At 46.7% G+C, this 18,555-nt stretch overlaps 1 protein-coding gene across 1 annotated transcript in view; it reads right to left on the bottom strand.

Moving 5' to 3' along the window:
• Positions 1-7,715: 7,715 nt before the first annotated feature.
• Positions 7,716-18,555, bottom strand: part of MICOS10 (mitochondrial contact site and cristae organizing system subunit 10) — a 30,770-nt gene continuing 19,930 nt past the window's right edge. The window contains exons 2-4 of the mRNA XM_004741315.3: positions 11,393-11,440; positions 10,201-10,310; positions 7,716-7,960 (exon numbers count right to left, since the gene is read on the bottom strand). Coding sequence (XP_004741372.1) covers positions 7,946-7,960; positions 10,201-10,310; positions 11,393-11,440 — 173 coding nt within the window. The 3' untranslated portion in view covers positions 7,716-7,945. The remainder of the gene's footprint in view (positions 7,961-10,200; positions 10,311-11,392; positions 11,441-18,555) is intronic.

The following is an 18,555-nucleotide window of genomic DNA, read 5'->3' as shown; positions in this document are numbered from 1 at the left end:
AGAAAGCTGGAGGGAGGGCACCTGGGTGGCTCAGGCGGTTCGGCAGCTGCCTTCGGCTCAGGTCATGATCATGGAGTCCCAGGATCAAGTCCCACATGGGCTCCCTGCTCAGCGGGGAGTCTGCTTCTCTAACTTCTCCCCTCTCATGCTCTCTCTCTCTCTCTCATGGTCTCTCTCAAATAAATAAATAAATAAAATTTTAAAGAATGAAAGAAACAAACAAACAAACAAACCGGAGGGATGTGGCTGCGGACAACCATGTCCTGACGTTGGCCTTCCAAGGCTCTATCCCCTGGTATCCAAAGGGCTTGAGGAAAAATCTGTAATTACCTTATACTCCTCAACAGGGGGACTTTTCCTGGTAAACCAAGTGGAACTTTGAGCTTTATGCATGAAGTCCCCCACAGAGAGAAGAGGAAGTCTGCAACAGGGGCGGGCCTTTCCTTTCTGCGCTTTAAGAGTCTGTCATGTGACGTCACAATTGCTAGACCCCCGTTTTAACTGGGAAAATGATTCATTTGATCGTAGTTGTTTACATAGTTCATTATATCATAAAATAATATTCGGCTGGCTGTTCCACTTTTCTCCAAAATAACAGGGCGCACGACCTCACATTCGTACAGTGCGGCAGAAGGGAGCATACAACCGTCTTACAATGAGGCCCAGAGAGATCGAGTGACTTGCTCATGATGACACAGTGACCCAGGGAAGCAGCTCAGAAGAGAACAGAGGATGCCCTATAGTAAGAACTTGGGGAAGCCTTTCTTCGCATTGAAAGTCACTGACCCATACAAATGATTAGTCAGGGCCACCCACTTAAAAAGCAAGTTAATTTAGGGGTTCTGAAAATATACGAAACATTATACTCTACTACCTAACTGCAAGCTGTAAGGGTAAAACTGCTTCACAAACAGCACGACAAGAAAAATGTGCCCTGGGCCTTCATGGCCTCCAAAGGGGTAGGCAGCAGGAGGGGGAGAAGGTAAGGAAAGAGAACTGGAAGACACGCCAAGAGCCCGGAGGGCACTCACACCCTGACTCCCTCCCAGAGAATCCCAGCGTATTTCCACTCATCTCTACACCTACACACAGGAGCCAAGTGGATCTCGCGGATGCTACAGCTCTCTAGAAATTGCACCCTCAAAGCTAGGATTCTTGCTGATGAGGGAGTCACAAACTGGGAAGCGCTAAGGCCACACAAAACCCTTGATTTTGGACTTCGCTTATCAGTACGAACTCAAGGTTACAGACACGTGTGCACGCACACACACACACGCACGCACATACCTATTTCCTAGCTCTGCTGAACAGTGACACATGGACAGCAAAGCGTGCACCTGTGGATCATTGTTTCCGACTACTGCTCTCTTCTAAAAGGAACCAGGGCTCCCCCGAGAAATGGCGGGATTCCAAGGCTAAGGTAAAGAAAATACTGGAAGGGTCTGGACTATCTTGTCCTGAGAATGGAGCGGGTCATCTAAAGGAAACAGGTGGCAGCTGGGAAGAGCTCCCAACAGGCATCTGGACAAACTGAGTAATAAATATTGACTATCGGGGCGCCTGGCTGGCTCACTGGGTTAAAATCTCTGCCTTCGGCTGAGGTCATGATCCCAGGGTCCTGGGCTCGAGCCCCGCATCGGGCTCTCAGCTTGGCGGGGAGTCTGCTTCCCCCTCTCTCTCTGCCGGCTTCTCTGCCTACTTGTGATCTCTCTTTCTCTGTCAAATAAAATCTTTAGAATATTGACAATCACGGATTATAATCAATTTCGTAAAATGAGAATGAAAGAAACGAACAAATCAAGTGGGAGGAAGAGAGAGTTCCTCATGGCACCAGCAGGTCATAAGGAATAATGAATTCTGAAAATCGCACTGGATGCTAAAACTCACCATGACTTGATATGGAGGACATTTACGGTCTCAAAAGTATCTCCCCACAATTTATTTACTAAATTAGAAAGAAAAATAGTCAGTGTACATTGGAGAAACCAGGGAGGCAGCACTTACACCAAGTAACCGAAGTTCACACCACTACTGTTCGGACACATGGACATCCTGTGCACTGGCAGACACACTCTGCCCAAACTGCAAAGCCTGAATCCATTGTGAGTAAACACAACAGACAAACCCAAAGTTGAGAAACACGCTGCAAAATAATTGGCTTGTACTCTTCAAAGATGTCAACAGTAAGCAGTAAGGCCGATGCGGGGTTCTGGATTAAAGAAAGAAACCTGACAACCAGATACCGATCGTGGGTGATCCTGGCCTGCTCAAAGAGCAGGACAGAGTACTGTCGCAACAATGTATAGAGTTTGAACATGTACTGTGGATTATAGGATACTATTGTATCAATGTTAATTCCCTGATTTATTGTTGTTATTTAAGATTGTATTCCGTTGAGAGAGAAGGTGGGCAAGCAATGGGGCTAAGGGAGAGAGGGGAGATATTTTTTCTTTTTTTTGAGAGGGAGAGAATCTTAAGCAGACTCTATGCTTGGCATGGAGCCCCACATAGGGCTCTATCTCACACTCTGAGATCACCACTTGAACTGAAATCAAGAGTTAGATGCTGAACTGACTGAACCACCCAGGTGGCTTTTCGTTTTTAAAAGATTTTATTTATTTATTTGACAGAGATCACAAGTCGGCAGAGAGTCAGGCAGAGAGAGAGGGAGGAAGCAGGCTCCCCGCTGAGCAGAGAGCTCGATGCAGGGCTCGAACCCAGGACCCTGGGATCATGACCTGAGCCGAGGGCAGAGGCTTAACCCACTGAGCCACCCAGGGGCCCAAGATTTTATTTTTTAAATCATCTCTACAACCAACACGGGGCTTCAACTCACAACTCCGACATTTGAGTCGCGGGCTCTACTGATGGAGCCAACCAGGCACCCATTCATCTCTGATTTAGATAATCATGCTGTGGTGATCTAGAATGTTCTTATTCTTAGAAAACGTACGCTGAAATATTTGTGTGTCAGTGGACATGATGTCTCCACTTTACTCTCATATGGCTCAAAAAATACTATACACACACGAAGAGTAGTACAGTAGATGAGGAAAAGGGTGAATGACTGGTGAGCATGGGTAAAAAGGTATGAAGGAGCCCCTTTTCACAACTTTTCTGTAAAAATTAAATCAAGTTACAAAAATATTTACCCTCTTACAAGTAAAATACAAAGGTATACATTATAAAATAAAGGTATACGATATATATTCTATCATTTTTTAACAAGGTGATGGGTGCATTTTACTATTTGTAAATTATGTCTTAAAAAAAAAAACCTAATTGAAAGGGTATGCATAGGTCAATAAAATGTCATGATGCTTTACTTACCACATTTGCAAGGATTTAGCAAAACTCATCAGTAACACCCACCTGAAGTTCTGATTGACAATTATGTTTCTGATTAATAAACATAGGAATTATTTTTTTTAAATAAATACAGCTGATTTGAAATTGAATCAACTTGTTCTTAACAGTTTAAACTCAACGAAACTGCTCTGGTTTCAACCAGTTCAAGTGTCTCAAAGTCTCAAATCGGACTTAAACTGGATCAAGCCCCTTTGAATGACCCTTCCCAGTTTCAAGTCTTCAACTGAGCAGTTCAGAGCCTGGGTCCTGGAATCAGATAAAAACCCTGCCTGTATCACTCCTTAGCTCTTAAGTCCTTGCGCATTAATTTATTTATCCTTTCCAAATCTGTTTCTTCATCTATAAAATGAGGATAAGAGTACTTCTCTTACAGAGTTATAAAAATGAAGCATCGTGACGTATGTAAAGCCTGAGAACAGTAAGCGGCACCAAGCCCGTGCCCCATAAATACCATTATATATTCAACCGAAGTGATCAACTTAAGTTCTGTCTGGCTCAGACTGGCTGGACCAGGAAGAAGGAAAGAGGACTTGGCCGACAGTTGATAAATGAGTTCCTTTTTCTAGTCCCAGTTTCTTCCCTGTTAAAGACTCCTCTTCTGCCCACTCCCGAATTCCTCCAAGAATTCTTGACACCGCCTTTCCCCACTTACATCTCCTGGCTCTGGGCTCCCAAGTGAGGGTCACACAATTGAAGCCAATTATCCTGAATACAAATGCTCAGTCCCCATGCTGTTTCCTACCAGCCCCAAGCTCCTTGAGGTCTCAAGTTCCCCTTCTCCTTCCCTCGTGTCCTGTCCCCCTGCCCCTGCTGCGTACTGGGTGCTCACAGCGAGTGACTTTTAGCTCGGGCGGTGTCGGAAGGGGACACGCCACAGTCATGGGGCAGAGTGAAAACAGAGGACATTAAAACTTACTCATGAAGATGCAGGGTTTTCTAACTACTTTGAGTTTATTGGATTACGAGAAACTCATTGGACACATCATCTTCTTTCTCACATCTTGCTCATGTAGACTCTAAGAACCGGACTCCTTGAGCCCAAAGATGATGCCCTTTCTGTTCTGCAACAGTCCCCTTCCCACCCTTAATACCGTGTGCTCCGTTCTGACTCAAAGACCAAGCACCTCTTTCTAGTTCTTGTGTTAGCACATAGGTTTACCTCTTAGAGCCTGGAACGTAGGAATTCTTTTCTGCTCCCTTTACAGAGAAGGGAGTCGCTCGGGGAGGGAGTGGTGGAAATGGGAGCTCGGACCCAGCTCCTTGGTTTCAAATCCTATGCTCTTCCCTGCATAGTCCTCCGGCCACTTCCTCCCTCCCCACCTGTCCTCGTCCTTCAAGGCACTTCCTGGCTCTAACAGCGATCCGCTGACGCTCACACCGGCTCCACACGGAGGCCGCTCCGTGAACACAGGAGCCTCCGCCCCACTGCGGCCCAGGTCGGTGTCCGCCCCCCGCCCCCGACCTCATCCTTTGCTGTGCCAGGCGAAGTGGTGCTTGCAGCACACTGTAAAAAAACAAAGTGGTGATAGCTTCCAGATGAGCTTGTTATTCTAAATTTAACATTCCTTTTGGTACTTCGAATTTCCACTTTCTCCGTTCCACAGCTTCGCATTTCTGTAATTAGAAAGCGTGCAACAGGAAGCGTGTTCGAGTCTCCCGCCCGCTCCGGAGGAAGGCCGCCCCAGCCCCACGGACGACGTCCTTGTGGAAATACTTTGCAGACTTTATTTGGACATGTTCAAAAATAGTCCGTCAACAATACAATCAGACTGAACCATGACAAGTAAAATGTAATTATGGCTTGGTTACAATAAAAAAAAAAAAAAAAGTAAACAGTGAGGCTCGGGAAAGCTAAAAGCAAATCCACATAGATCTCTCCTTCCGTTCCCAGTCTCGGGGTTTCCTATGGGCATGGTTTCAATACGGAGTCCTGGGGTCTTTTGAAATGGATGAAAACGGATGACACTCGCTTAAGGAGACAGCTAAGCAAGAGTATGTTTGAGGCCATTTCTCAGAACAAAGGCCCACTTCTGCCTAAGGCCAAAGCAGCCTGATAAAGGTTTCCCCCAGTGGGTACTGGGAATGCCAAAGTCATTCACCTAAATGAGTTCAAAATACATATTGTTCTGGGCCAAATTATACAGTGTCACGCTCAGACTGTATGAATTTATATATGTTGGCAGAGCAGGCCACTTTCGGGGCGCCACAGCCTTATCCAAGTATCCTGTGCCCAGTTGGGTTCCCATCACTCTCTCCCGAACCCATGAATTTCCTTGTATTTGGTTCCAGAAGGGCAGACAAGAAGCAAAGTCAACGCCTCACAGCCCCACAAGGGAAAAGAGCCCCAGAGGACTTGAATTTCTAATGAAACTTAAAGTAGAACAGAACGTGTGCCTTTGCCAACAAGCTGGAACTTTCGGCAGGTTGATCGGAGATGGGGGCAGGGAGTGGGGACAAGATCAGGCAACCGTGCTTTGGGCCAGTGTCTGCTCAGAGCTCCAAGGCCGGAATACAAAGTGCTCTGGAAGTAAAGCAAACAGCCAACCCTTCCTCCGGCCAGCCTTTGCCGGGAATCACTCCCTCACAGGGCTGACCAGTTTCTCAAACACAGAAGTGGCATTTCAAAGATGCTGGGCAAAGGGACCCTCCAAACATCGATGATGCCCAAGCTGATGACTAAAGCAAGACAGGGAAGCCTCCTTCAGTGTCCATTTCCACTCCATATCCTTCTGCTATCGTTCAGAGAACCAGTGGGCATGCTGTGTTTTCTTTTTTTTGGGAAAGGGACCGGTTATTCTCCTCTCTGCCTGAATGAAGATACAAAAATTGGAGGTAAACAGTAGCTTTTAAAGCAAATATGAAGACAAGAGTAAGGGATGAGCCAGGCTGCAAAGGCATTTTTTTCTTTTCATGACATGGGTGGTCTTGATCACGGAATGAGAGGGGAGGAATGCAAACCAGCAGAATGGCTACAGCGAAGCCACAGCCAGGACTTCTAGTCCTGGGCTCAGGCCCACTTTGAGCTTTAAGTGATTCAACTCAACAAAAAGGCTCAGAGAACAGAGGAGTCTGGACAGTTCGCAGGGCAGAGAGCCACTGCTGCCTGCTCTGGTTCAGAGTTTAGCATCCGCTTCTGAAAGGGGGGGCGGGGTAAGGATGACGGAGGGAAAAAAGAGACGGTGTTTCTACCTGGAATCGACTCATTACGACACCTGCAAGAACCGTCTAATCCATGTTCCAGGACTGGGGTCAGACGCTAGTTCCACCCCGGTGCCTGGCCTCACCCTCCACACCTCTGGCCCCTGCGGACCTCCTAGTCCTTCCCCAATGACCACATGCACCACGTGACCCAGCGCCTTCACGGAAGCCACCCTCCCGCTCTTCCTCGCCTGGCTCAAACGTCCACGTCAACTTTAAGAACCACGTCAGCTTTAAGGTCCACGGTACCCCTCCTCCAAGAGACTGCAGGCCCGGCCTTCCAGCACACTCCAAGTGGCTCGAGGGCAGAGGCTGTGTCTTACCTTTCCTTCTATCTCTGCAGCTTGGAACAGGGCCTGGCTCACACGAGATGCTCCACCCACACGTAACAGGATGAAGGGACCCGTGGGATCGAGCTCTGCTCATCTTCACTTTATTGTAGACAGAAGACACAACAGGAAAGACTGAGCTCTCTCCGGGTTTCTACACTTTCTCACAAGAATTTGCTGTGATATTACTTTTGCATCCAGCCTCCCTGGTTCAAGTGAAACTAAAGGGATAAACTCATAAACGCCACGAGAAGCGGCCCCTCTGTCCTCAACCTTCAACTGATGGATGAAGATGAAATACCCCTGAACATGGCCTTCCAGCCCGGAGGGTGCGTATGCCTCGAGCTCTCCCCGCCCCCCAGGATGAAGCCCCCAGCGAGGTGAAGCCTGGACTAGGCCCAGCCCCACGAAGCTGCTGGCAACAGTGACAGGGATGGAGTGAGCCACCAACACAGCCCTGTGCGCACCCTTCCCCACAGCCGGCCTTGGGCCTCGGGCTGCAGGCCCCTCTGGAGCGTGCCCCGTGGGGTCTACGGTGAGGACAACACACAGACCTTAAAGAGCTGCTACGGAAGGCGAGGTACCTCAAGACGCCTGTCCTCGTGGGCAGACAACGCAGCCGCCGCTTCCGAGCACCAGCTCAGCAAGGCAGAGGCGGCCGCGACACCACCGGCAGGGGACGAGGGGGCGGGACGCACAAGGGCTGCGGTTTCAGGAAGGCTCGCGGGGACCAGGAGGTGACAGCTGCTGGCAGTTCTGACACAGTCTTCCTGAGGCTCAAAAGACCAAAGGCAAAGAAACGCAGGCGATGCACCGGGCTGCCTATTTTTAATTTATTTTTTTTAAGACCACCTCCTTGCAATTTCCAGAGAGAAAATACAAAACAAGAAACAGACTTCATTTCAAATACGAGAACAGCGTGCTGGAGTTTGAAGCATTACTGATAACATCGTTACAGAAGAAAGTCAGCTTACTCCAGGCACTTCAGTATTCCTGAGGAATGAACACGATTTCTCTTTTCCTCCCACTGGGATGTTCTCAGGTGTAAGTCACTGCTCCTGCTCCTAGAAAGTGAGGACACTGATTAGAAGTGTGCGGACCACATGTGCACAACCATCTCCCACCCACAGAACCAAGGGGCCCCAAACCTTGACGCCCGACCTGCTTTACAGAGCACGAGAGAACTGTGAACACCGAGCACGAGAGAACTGTGAACACCGATCTCAGGGTCTCCAGAGTGGCTCCCTAATCCTGGGGGGAGGCCAGGGGGGGAAAGGCCCAGAGTCAGGACCCGGACAACTGTTCCTAAAACTTGTCCAAGGGCTGCATCGCCAGTGAGCGGACACCGCGCGGCTCTGGAACCGATCAGCCGGCTACCGGCGGGAAGACTGCGTTTCCTCATCTGCTGAAGAAGGGTAAGGAAAACCTCTCCCACGAGTCTACTGGGAGGGAAGTCTCGAGAAAGAACAGAGAGCCGAGGCACCTAGGAGGGCCCACAAAGGTGCAGTGCACCCTCGGCAGCCAACGACTGTGGGAGGACCGCCTGCGCCATGCCCCTCTCTGCGGAGAATGGAGCTGACCAGAGGCACAGACTCGAATCCAGGTACGGCTACAGGGCTATTCTGGAGCAGTACACACAAGGCTGTTAAAAAGGAACAATATTTTCCACAGCAGCTCCCAGCCATGAAATGTATAATATGCATACGATCATCCCAAGCCACACTATCCACAACAGCTCAAGTCTGCAACAACGAAAACCTTCCAAACAATTAAAAGACCCGAAGCTCCTCTCTGGTTCCCTTCTGCTCTCCCCAAATCCAGCTGTGGGGCCAAGAAAGCAAAGGGTAGGGGGTGGTGGAAAATGCCTGTCATTGGCTTTGGTGTCACACGGCCGTGCCTCTTCTCGTCCCTTCGAGAACCTCACCTGGGCTCTGGAACAGGGACCGCCCACGGAGGGCGCCCAGGCTCCCCCGGCCGACTGGTCTCGCCACCGCCAGTTCTCTGGCAGAGCATGCGGGCTGGTGGCCCGGCTGGCAACGGGCAGTCCGAGCAGGCTCTAAAACAGAGGCCACTGAGCTGTGGTGGGGACTGTCATTTGAGCTTTCGGGACCCTTGGCTCCAGCTTTCAACCAGAACCGGGACACTTGACAGAACGGCATCTTCTGCTCTACCTGTCATTTTGGTGGAACGCTGGGGAAGTCCATCACGGTTTCTCAGCGGGCCTCGACTGTTCCCGCCGGCATTTCTACAGATGCGGCACCTCACAGCTCCCGGTCACTTGGTCATTCTCACACCCCTGCTCACAGCAACCACGTAGGCGGAAATCATGACCCTCATTTTACAGACAGAAGCCAGAACCTCACGAGTGAAAACACACAGGAGGCGAGCGGTGGGGCGGCCCAGGACCCACACCCCAGGCCCCTGTGGCTTCTCAGCCCTTTCCCCGCCCCTCCCTGCTGTGCCCAGACCCTAGCAACTACGGCTCAAGGGTGACCCAGAAAGGAGAGGGTTCCATACGTCCAGGGAACGGGACGCTCTGCACCGAAGCTGGTGTTGCTGTGAAGACTATGCCTTAGGAAGCCCGAGGCCACCCACATCTACTAGGATACACGGTTTACTTCACTCCGTCATTTCCTATCTGAGTGTCTACTTTGTTCCAGGCCCTGGGGACACAAAAGTAAATACCACCCTTGTCCTTGGGCACCCAGCCTCCCATGATCCTTTCCCCCAAACCTGGCAGTAATCAGTCATCAAAAGTAAGGCAACGGGAGGAGCCTCAGGGCTACCTTCTCCTTCCTGAAGTGCGGGCCACAGGTTCTCATCCTGCTGCCATTACTAAAAGTCCACCTGCAGACAAGGACTGCAGCAGGATCAGATGGGACTTAGAGTCAAGAACCTCCCTTCTCCAATAAACAGTGGAAGAATGCCGAGTCTCAGCTGTCCTTTGGTTTGGCGGGAGCCCGTGTTGAGATGCTGACACGGCACTGAGATCTTGAACCTCGGTGCCCCTTATGGACACTCAAGACGAAGCTACTGCTGCGATGACAGGTTATCCTGCTCCGCCTGCTAGCGTGAGGGCACCCGCGTGAATGCACAGGTGCGTCTCAGGCCGCAGCGGGAGGGAGGGACTTCAGGCACCAAAGCCGTGTCACCATCACTGAAGGCCAAAGAGCAGTTAGGAGCTCAGTGGTGCCATGATGACACGCACCGTTTATGAATTATATATGCTCCGAAGAGTTCTTCAGGTCATCTGGGGAAATTCCTTGCCTTTTAAAAGAAAGAGAATGATCAACTCTGTACGTACTTTGACGTATTTTCCGTGGAGAAGATACGGAGCCTGGAAATCATGCTGACAGTTGGAGTAGGCCATTCCCAATCCCATGCCAGAACCAAAGGCTAACGGCCACATTCTCCCTGGTGAACAGAAAAAGGAAAATCTCATAGGGAGCCATTAAGAGAAGATAAAGCTTTTTCTCTGGCTTAAATACACTTGCTTAGGGCTAATAAACATTCAGCATGCCTCCTACTGATAACCGTAATGCACCACACGTTTCTATCAGGGTTTAATCAACAGTGAAATGCCACTGAATTCATTAATTAATACTTGAATCAATACTTGAATTATTTAATTATTTAATATTAATTATTAATTAATACTGAATTTATTAATTCAGCCAATATTTATTAAGTACCTACGCTGCTGCGTTTGAGGTCTTAACAAGTGGCGCAACATGAGAGCAGACGTGGTTCAACCTTTTCATTTTTATATATATCCGTTCTCATCATTTGCTCATTTTAACTCATTTCTCAACCTTATCAGAAATACCACCCTTTGGGAAGGTGCTTGAATTTTAAATGGAATCAAGTAAATTTTGATTGCAGCAAGTCATAAAGCCTATATATGCCAATACCGCACGTGATTAGTTTGTGTCAGCCCTGCGTGTTAGGATTCTCTGGTCATGTGTTCCCTGCCCATTCGTTGGGGAAAGGGGTCAAAGGGAACCCTCTGGCTTCTATTCAACAATCAAACTTCAGAATGAAAGGGATACTGCCTGAACTTTGCTTAGGAGAATTTCTGGACAAAAAGTATGTGTGTTTCTGGTCCACTTGTTTTTATGACCAGTAAGACTCATTTTCAAGTTCCTTTAGAAAAACTTAGAATTAATTAGAAATATTTGAGCATGTAGATTTGGCCAAGTGACTCACTGGCATAAAGCAGAGGCTTTTCAGATGATATCATATTGAAGATATCAGGCACCCTGACTCAATGCCCAGCGGGGAGCTCTAGAGGTACCCAACCCACTCTGACCTTTTCCAAGTCCACGTTCTCTGTCTAGCACCTTTTGACAGTGGCCTACCTACACCCATAAACGGATGGGGTGGCAACCAAGTGGTCGTGCCCTCCAGAAGTGTGCCTGCTGTGTGTGTGTGTGTGTGTGCACACGCGCGCATGCCCAAGAACATTATGTTGAAAAGACAGTAAAAGTCACACTTACTTTTAAAGAAGGTAAGTGAGAAAACAAGTCCTAATCCAAAACCAGTACCTACAAAGGAGGAGAAACACGTTAAATCTTAAAACAGTAACTTAACAGAAATAAAACGAGCATTTCATAAATGTGAACATCTATAAAACAAATTCTTTTCTTAAATAATTTGGTACGGAGTTGATTTTCTCATTTCTAACCTTATCGTCAGAGGCTTTACACATGCCTTTGGTCCTTCTGCATATAACAGGGGAGAGAAACTTTACTCCCAATTCTGTCTAGACAAGTCTGGCAGGGCAGGGGGAACGAGCCAAGAGACAATGCTTGAGCCGACGCTCTGGGCCCTGCTTGCAAACAGTGTCTGGCATTCTGGGCGCGCCAGGCCCTCTTCCAAAGGGGTGCCGGAGCTAGAACATCAGACTGTAAACAATGTCAACCGAAATTCCCCTGTCAGTGCAGCATTTTGAGTGATGGCTACTTCTTGAGAAATAGGGAAAGGAGTGATGCAGAACATTCCCAAAGGCTGTCACATGTCAAGACACAAGAGTCCTCCGTCAGAGGGAAAGCGTTTCCTCAAAAGTCCCGAATGTGGAGATTAGTCCCCTTCCCTTGTTTTCACTCACAGGGCATTTTCAACCACGATCTTTCAAAATAAAAGAACAGATGCAAGCCTATTTTAATGGTCTGGTAGAAAAAAAAACTAAATATGTAATTTTCAATCAAACCTCACTCATAGGAACCTAAGCCTGTGGGGGAAAATGACCAGATCCTCATTTTTACCAGTATTTCTCAAACCTAGTCATTTGAGCACTGCCATCACAATTTTCGCTAAATCTACATTATCTTCACAATTACTTGTTTATTTAAAAAAAAAAAAGAAAAATCAATGCATGTGTTTAATTAAATGAATTTTGTGTAATCATAGCTTTGAGTACGAGTTACATCTTTTTCATAAGATGTGTTAAAATGAGGGGTGCCCAGGTGGCTGAGTTGAGGGCTCAGGTCATGATCTCAGGGTCTCGGGACTGAGTCCCACATTGGGCTCCCTGCTCTGTGGGGAGCCAGCTTCTCCCTCTGCCTCTCTCTCTGTCTCTCATGAATAAATAAATAAAATCTTTAGCAAAATGTGTTAACATCAATGTAGAACCATTAAAATAATTTTTTTTTTTTTTTGGTCTGTGGTACCATTTTAAGGGAAAAAAAGAAAATCACAGCCCTCTGCCCGTACAATAGTGATGCATAGCCTAAAGTTTGAAGTAACTAATTTTTCTATTATCGAAACAGTTATATACACCAAGAATAGTGCCAAGGCCTGATTTTCTATTTGTTTTTCAGACGTGACAACTGGGTATTTTGGTATACCCTGGTATACCCTTCCAGGGTATTCTGAGGCTCTTGACAAAGAGTCTACTCCAGAGACCAACTGAGCCCCCAACCAACCTCCTTACAATTAAGCACCACAAGAAAGTCCTGATTCTCACTCTGCCTTAATAGTTTTCCGATTTTGGCTGTTGGAATTCCACGAGCATCTTCTCTGTCTAACCATGACCTTGGGCTACTGCAGCGCAAACACTCAGCGTACTTTCCGGCCACCGGCCTGACCTCTCTGCTCTAAATGCAGAATGTCGGCCCAAGCGACCTCGTTCACATCAGTTTTTATCCATCCATGCAACCGCCCAGCTGATGGCGGCCTGAAGAAGGTATTTATGCCACTTACTGAGAACGATTTCTGATTATTCTCGTCTGCCACATAGATGTGGCCACAGCACAGGTTTCTTCCCTATGACTACATCCTACACAAATAGGAGTTTTTATTACAAATCGTGACTTTGCCCTGTCCGATAGACCCTGCATGAGGCCTGGTGCTCAACTTTAAAACGCAGTATCTGAAAATCACTCATGTCACCCTACTGTTCATATAATTTATAATACAGTGGAAAGCTCATCAGTTTACAGACCACAATAGTTAAACCTGCTCAAAGCGGACATCATCTGAAGGAAAAGGAATTAACGTTTTGGTATTTCCCATGAGTACCCACCATTCTCTCCCCACCCTGCCCCCAAATTCTCTTTCAAACCAAACAACAACCTGATACAGTAATATCCCCCATTTTTCAGGTGCAGAAAATACTTTGCTCGAGGGTACTCCGTTCGGTGAGTGGAAGAGCAGAGTAGGGACCAGGTCTGCCGGACTCCAAAGCCACCCTCCCAGCTGTCTTGACACTGGAGTCTCCTACAACCTCAACCCCCACACAATCCCTACCTCCCAAGAGAAAGCTGGGGTGTCGGGATTTCTACTGCCAGTGAAGTGAGATATAGCCAAAAACCAAGTGGTGCTTATCATGCAACAGCCCAGAACGCTGGACGACCAGGGCAGTAACAAGTCTGCACAAGGCCCAAAGGGCTTGTTCAGATTCCTTCCCAGACTAATCCTACTGCACAGGTCACAGACACAAGTCCACCTGATAGGTGAGATCCAAGAGCTTCGGAGAAACACAAGCTGTCGTGACTGATACTCCTTGGCGAGAATCTGCTGTTGCAGATTTATAAAATGGCACTGGGTTCAATTTCAAAGCAACTTGCCTCGCCCCCTTGCAGCTGGAAGATGAGTAAGACAGTAAATTGGTACTAGAAAATGAGGTAAAGGATTTGGACCGGCTTACAGATCTCAAACCAGGCAATGGGACGGGGAGGTAGGCCAGTAAAAACATAATGGCTTACAATCAGAGCTTTTGGTCTTCTCCATCTGGAAGGCGATGTTTTGGCAAACAAATCAAAAGCCCAAAAGGAAAATATTTCAGCATTTTTCTTGTCCCTCTGACTCCATGCCTGTCTCTCCTACTTTTCCCCAAGGAAAGAAAGCTCTCAGACGCTCAGTTTTTCCAAATAGTAGACCAAGAATGGTCTAGGAGAATCGCTCATCACAGAGATGAGAAATGTGTCGACACCAATCAACAGAGCCCAGGAAATCTTTACTGGACACTTAAGCTCAGGTACATGCCCAACACCCAGTTCTGCTCCCAGCGAAGGCACCTCTCTGCAAGTCTGAGATCCAAATCCCCGTTGAGACTAACCGAGTGAGCTCCACATTCTCCAAATGGGCCGCTACCTCTTCAAGTCTTAACAGCAGTTTCTTTCCCTCTCTGTTTCTGTATTTTTAAGACCCCAAATAACAAGACTGTTCTCTTCAGAAAAATATAATACAGAAACTGACTTTTTCAATACCAATGTTTTATTTAAACTTAGCTATCTGAGTTATTTGCGAGATTAGCGATGGTGGAGCCGCCGATGAGTTTACGGGCTCAAGTTCTCACATGCTGGATTTCTTTTAAAAGGCAACACGCTGCTTCAAAGAAAGTCCCACCTGATCCGGGGACACCCACTCCGCAGCTGTTTCCACTAAAGATTGGCACCTCTAGGCCACATTTAAACTTCATAACAATAAAACATGAAAGGTTTGTCTTACAATAAAAACAAACCAACATGGAAAAGAGAAGAGTTTTCTCCGCCTTTGGCCACTTTTTTGTGTTGTTGCATGACAAGCTCTCTTAGAGGAAAAAAGCCAAAGGAAAAAGTACAAAGCATTTTTCACCTTCCCTGGAAGCAAATATTTAACTATGAATCAAGTTTATATAACTTCACCTTCCCCCCACCTCAAGCCTGGTTTTTTGCTCTGTGCTGTCTGGAATGATAAATCACCCTAAAGGAAAGAAATGCCCGCTTATAGGTACACATCTTCCTCGTGGCAAAGTCCAGTTATGAGGGGAAGGAGCAGGGGCAAGGCAAACACACACACACACACACACAGGAGCCTTATGGAATTGACATTAGGCAAGGAGCCCAAGCTCCAAAACCATTTCTTTTGGAGAGGAAAAAGAATTGGCACCAACTCTTTCAAAAAGAAATTACTCCAAATCAATCTAACCTGGCACTTCAGTGCATGCCCAGTGCCCGAAAGGACATCATAGAGCTGGCTAGCGGAGAAGCACAAATGTTTAGGGAGGACCAATTCCTTAGTAGTTCATCAGATACTATTTTAATAACAAAACAAGAAAGAACTCACTCCCACTAACGACACATAAAATACATATAAAATACTGCCGTATCTTATGCCCAAGTAGATTTCGTAACGGGTTTAAAAGAATAACCACCCAAGGCAGTACATCCGTGGATGCCTGAAGCCACGTTCTGTGCAAGGAAGGGAAGGACATAATGTACGCTGACGGCCATGATGGTGACCTGAGGACGACTTCTGGTTCCCACTTTATTTAGAGAAGTCTTTGCTCGCGCCATGCCACCTAGCATAAAGCTTTACTTCACTGCAAATCGTTAAGAAGCATAATCAGCAAGAATTAACAAGCAGACTACACAATCGGATTGCAGTCCTGGGGTAGAAGTGTACTTTGGATGCGAGCCCCTACACAGAACAAGTTGTAGCAATTCACTCTCCTGCAGCACCGACTTGGTAAAAGCTGCACTTGCCAACGGACTTGCAGGCCAGGGCGAGGGACTCTTTGTTTGGAGGGGCACAGAAAAAAAATCCTCATTAAGTCACTTAGAAAACATTTCTAGGAAAGATGTCGGTGGGGGGCGGGGGGGGGGACCATGGGCCCACTTTAGCAGTAGCTTACTACACGATAATTTAGCTCTCCTTCCAGCTTACGTTTAGCACTTTATTTTGATTTTTTATTTTTATTAGTTTTTAATTTTAATTCCAGTATAATTAACAGTGTTGTATTAGTTTCAGGTGCATAATACAGTGATTTCAACAATTCTCTACACTACTCAGTGCTCATCATGAGAACTGGACTCAGATTTCACATATTAAACAAAGTGCCTAGATTCACAAGCCTACTGTACAGTTATCAATGGTAAGATCTGACCCGTATCAAAAAATTAAGTGAAACTGCAAAGCAACTCCATTTTAATTTCTTTAACTTATATCGAAATGTAGGAGTAAAAACTTAAGTACCATTGCAACTGGCAGTTTTGTGACCATGAGAAGCTTCAGGAATTCCAAGCAAGTTTTTCAGATTCCCTAGAAGCCACGTGCCAACCAACTTTATTTGCAAATGTAAAAAATAAAGGTTCCCAAAGCAAGGAGGGCTTTGGTCTCCGGTTGAGTGGCATGGCAAGAGGACTGGTGCCATCACGAGATGAGCCTATGTCAACCATTGTCCCAACTATTGTTCAGCAGCTAGCTCTGACCTCACAGCCATTACTAACGTCACCTGGCCTCAACCTGCTAGGCTACAGAGTAAAAACAATCTCACAGGGTTGCTGTTTCAGGAAAATGTAAGGTATCTGGGACAGAACTCAACAAGTGGTAGTAAGTTCTGTTACTCGTCTAATAAAACTCAAAATAGGTCAAAAGTGTCATGTAATAGTTAATCCTCTATTAAAATACAACCCACTGGGGCACGTGGGTTAAGCCTCTGCCTTCGACTCCGGTCATGATCTCAGGGTCCTAGGATCGAGCCCCGCATCAGGCTCTCTGCTCACCAGGAAGCCTGCTTCCCCTCCTCCCCCCGCCCCACCCTGCCTGCCTCTCTGCCTACTTATGATCTCTCTCTGTCAAACAAATAAATAAAATCTTTAAAATAAAATACAACCCACTGGCTTGCCTAAGATCACACCATGAGGGAGCCATGGCTGAAAGTCACAATCCCTGGCCCCCCCCAACTCTGCATGGGTATCAGCAATTTTTCTACAGGAACATCTCAGGCTTTGACAGGCGGGTTTTTTTCTTTTAAAAAGAGGGGATTCCTTCAGACTCACGGCTAACTAGAACATTTTGCTTAAAATATGACAAAAATTTTCCTAGAGCTACCTGGTGTTTCATAAAGCTCTAGCTATGCTTTGAACACGGATTAATATCAAACCGATCTATTTATAATGGGCACGCTTTCCTGCTCAATCATGTTTCGATCAACGCTATTACAATCATCAAATGCATTTGTTATGACAGAACAAACAAGAATGTGCTTTTATAGAGAAAAAAAGTACCCTTGGGACTGAGTTTAGTGAGAATTACATTTCCAAGAAACATTTCTGATTTATGAAAGATGCTCAGGGCCCAATTTATGAGGAAAAAAAAAGTTTTAAGTCAGCTCCAAACTGTGTTACTTAATGCTCTGAGGCAAAGGACGGACGGACCCAGGTGTTCACATGTAAATGCCAAGTCGTGTGAATTAACCAAGAAAGTGGGCGGGACCAAAGACCCAGCGATGGTAAATTCAGTCTGTGTTAACCAGCCTCTCCAAAGTCTGCGGTGCTGCAGGGTATACAGGAACCAGACCAAGAACGTCATATTGTACAAGTCCTCCACCTTCCTGGGTCTCTCCGGACTAGACAGAGGCCGGAACATCTGAGGGAATTTCTCAGGTGGACGTCAATTCCCAGGATCCTGATCAGAACAAGCAAGCCAGTCAGCAGAACACAGTAAAGACAGGGAAGGCAAATGTGGAAGCCATTACTGGGGCGCTCTGCTTCAAGAACAGCCAAACTCATTAAATGAGTGCGTGTGGCACATGATCCAACTTTGGGAATTCTGACAGCCATACAGCTTTCCAAGAATGCACAAAGAAAGGAACAGGTTTGGTACACATTTTACTAACATATAATTAGCTAATAAATTCACATGTGGGCATAGCATGCAGGAAAATGAGAAAACGCTCTTAAGACTAATTTAAGGGAGACTGAAAAAATGCAGAATTACTAAGTTTCAATAAACACAGTAAAAGACGCAATGCATTACACTTTTCTGGGAGAGGAGGCTTTGGAGGTACTAACATTGACAGTGTCGGGCACTGTAGACTGTTTCTGTGTATTATTTCATTGAATCCGCAGAACCGCGTTATGAGATGTACTACAATCCTGTCTCCCAGAAGAGGAAAGAGTTTAGTGGAACTGACTTACCCGAGTACACACAACTATAAAAGTAGAATTCCAACCCAGGCTGTCTGACTCCAAAGTCACGGCTCTTTCCTATACACAGGGATCAACTTCACGGAGGGTTGAAACAGCAGGGCAACTGGTCTCATGCTATTTATGATAACGTGTCTTCTGCACTATGACACGTAGTTTATGACTATGGCACTCTTCAGTCCCTCAAGAAAACAACAGAAACCACAGATGTCTGACTTCTCAGGAGGGGAAACAAAAGCCTGAAATTA

Source organism: Mustela putorius, unplaced genomic scaffold (assembly GCF_011764305.1).
Source record: "Mustela putorius furo isolate JIRA1106 unplaced genomic scaffold, ASM1176430v1.1 tig00003853_pilon_pilon_pilon, whole genome shotgun sequence".
In the NCBI taxonomy this organism is placed as follows: Eukaryota; Metazoa; Chordata; class Mammalia; order Carnivora; family Mustelidae; genus Mustela; species Mustela putorius.
Note: the sequence above shows the minus strand (reverse complement) of the source record. Positions and strands in the feature narration are given on the sequence as shown.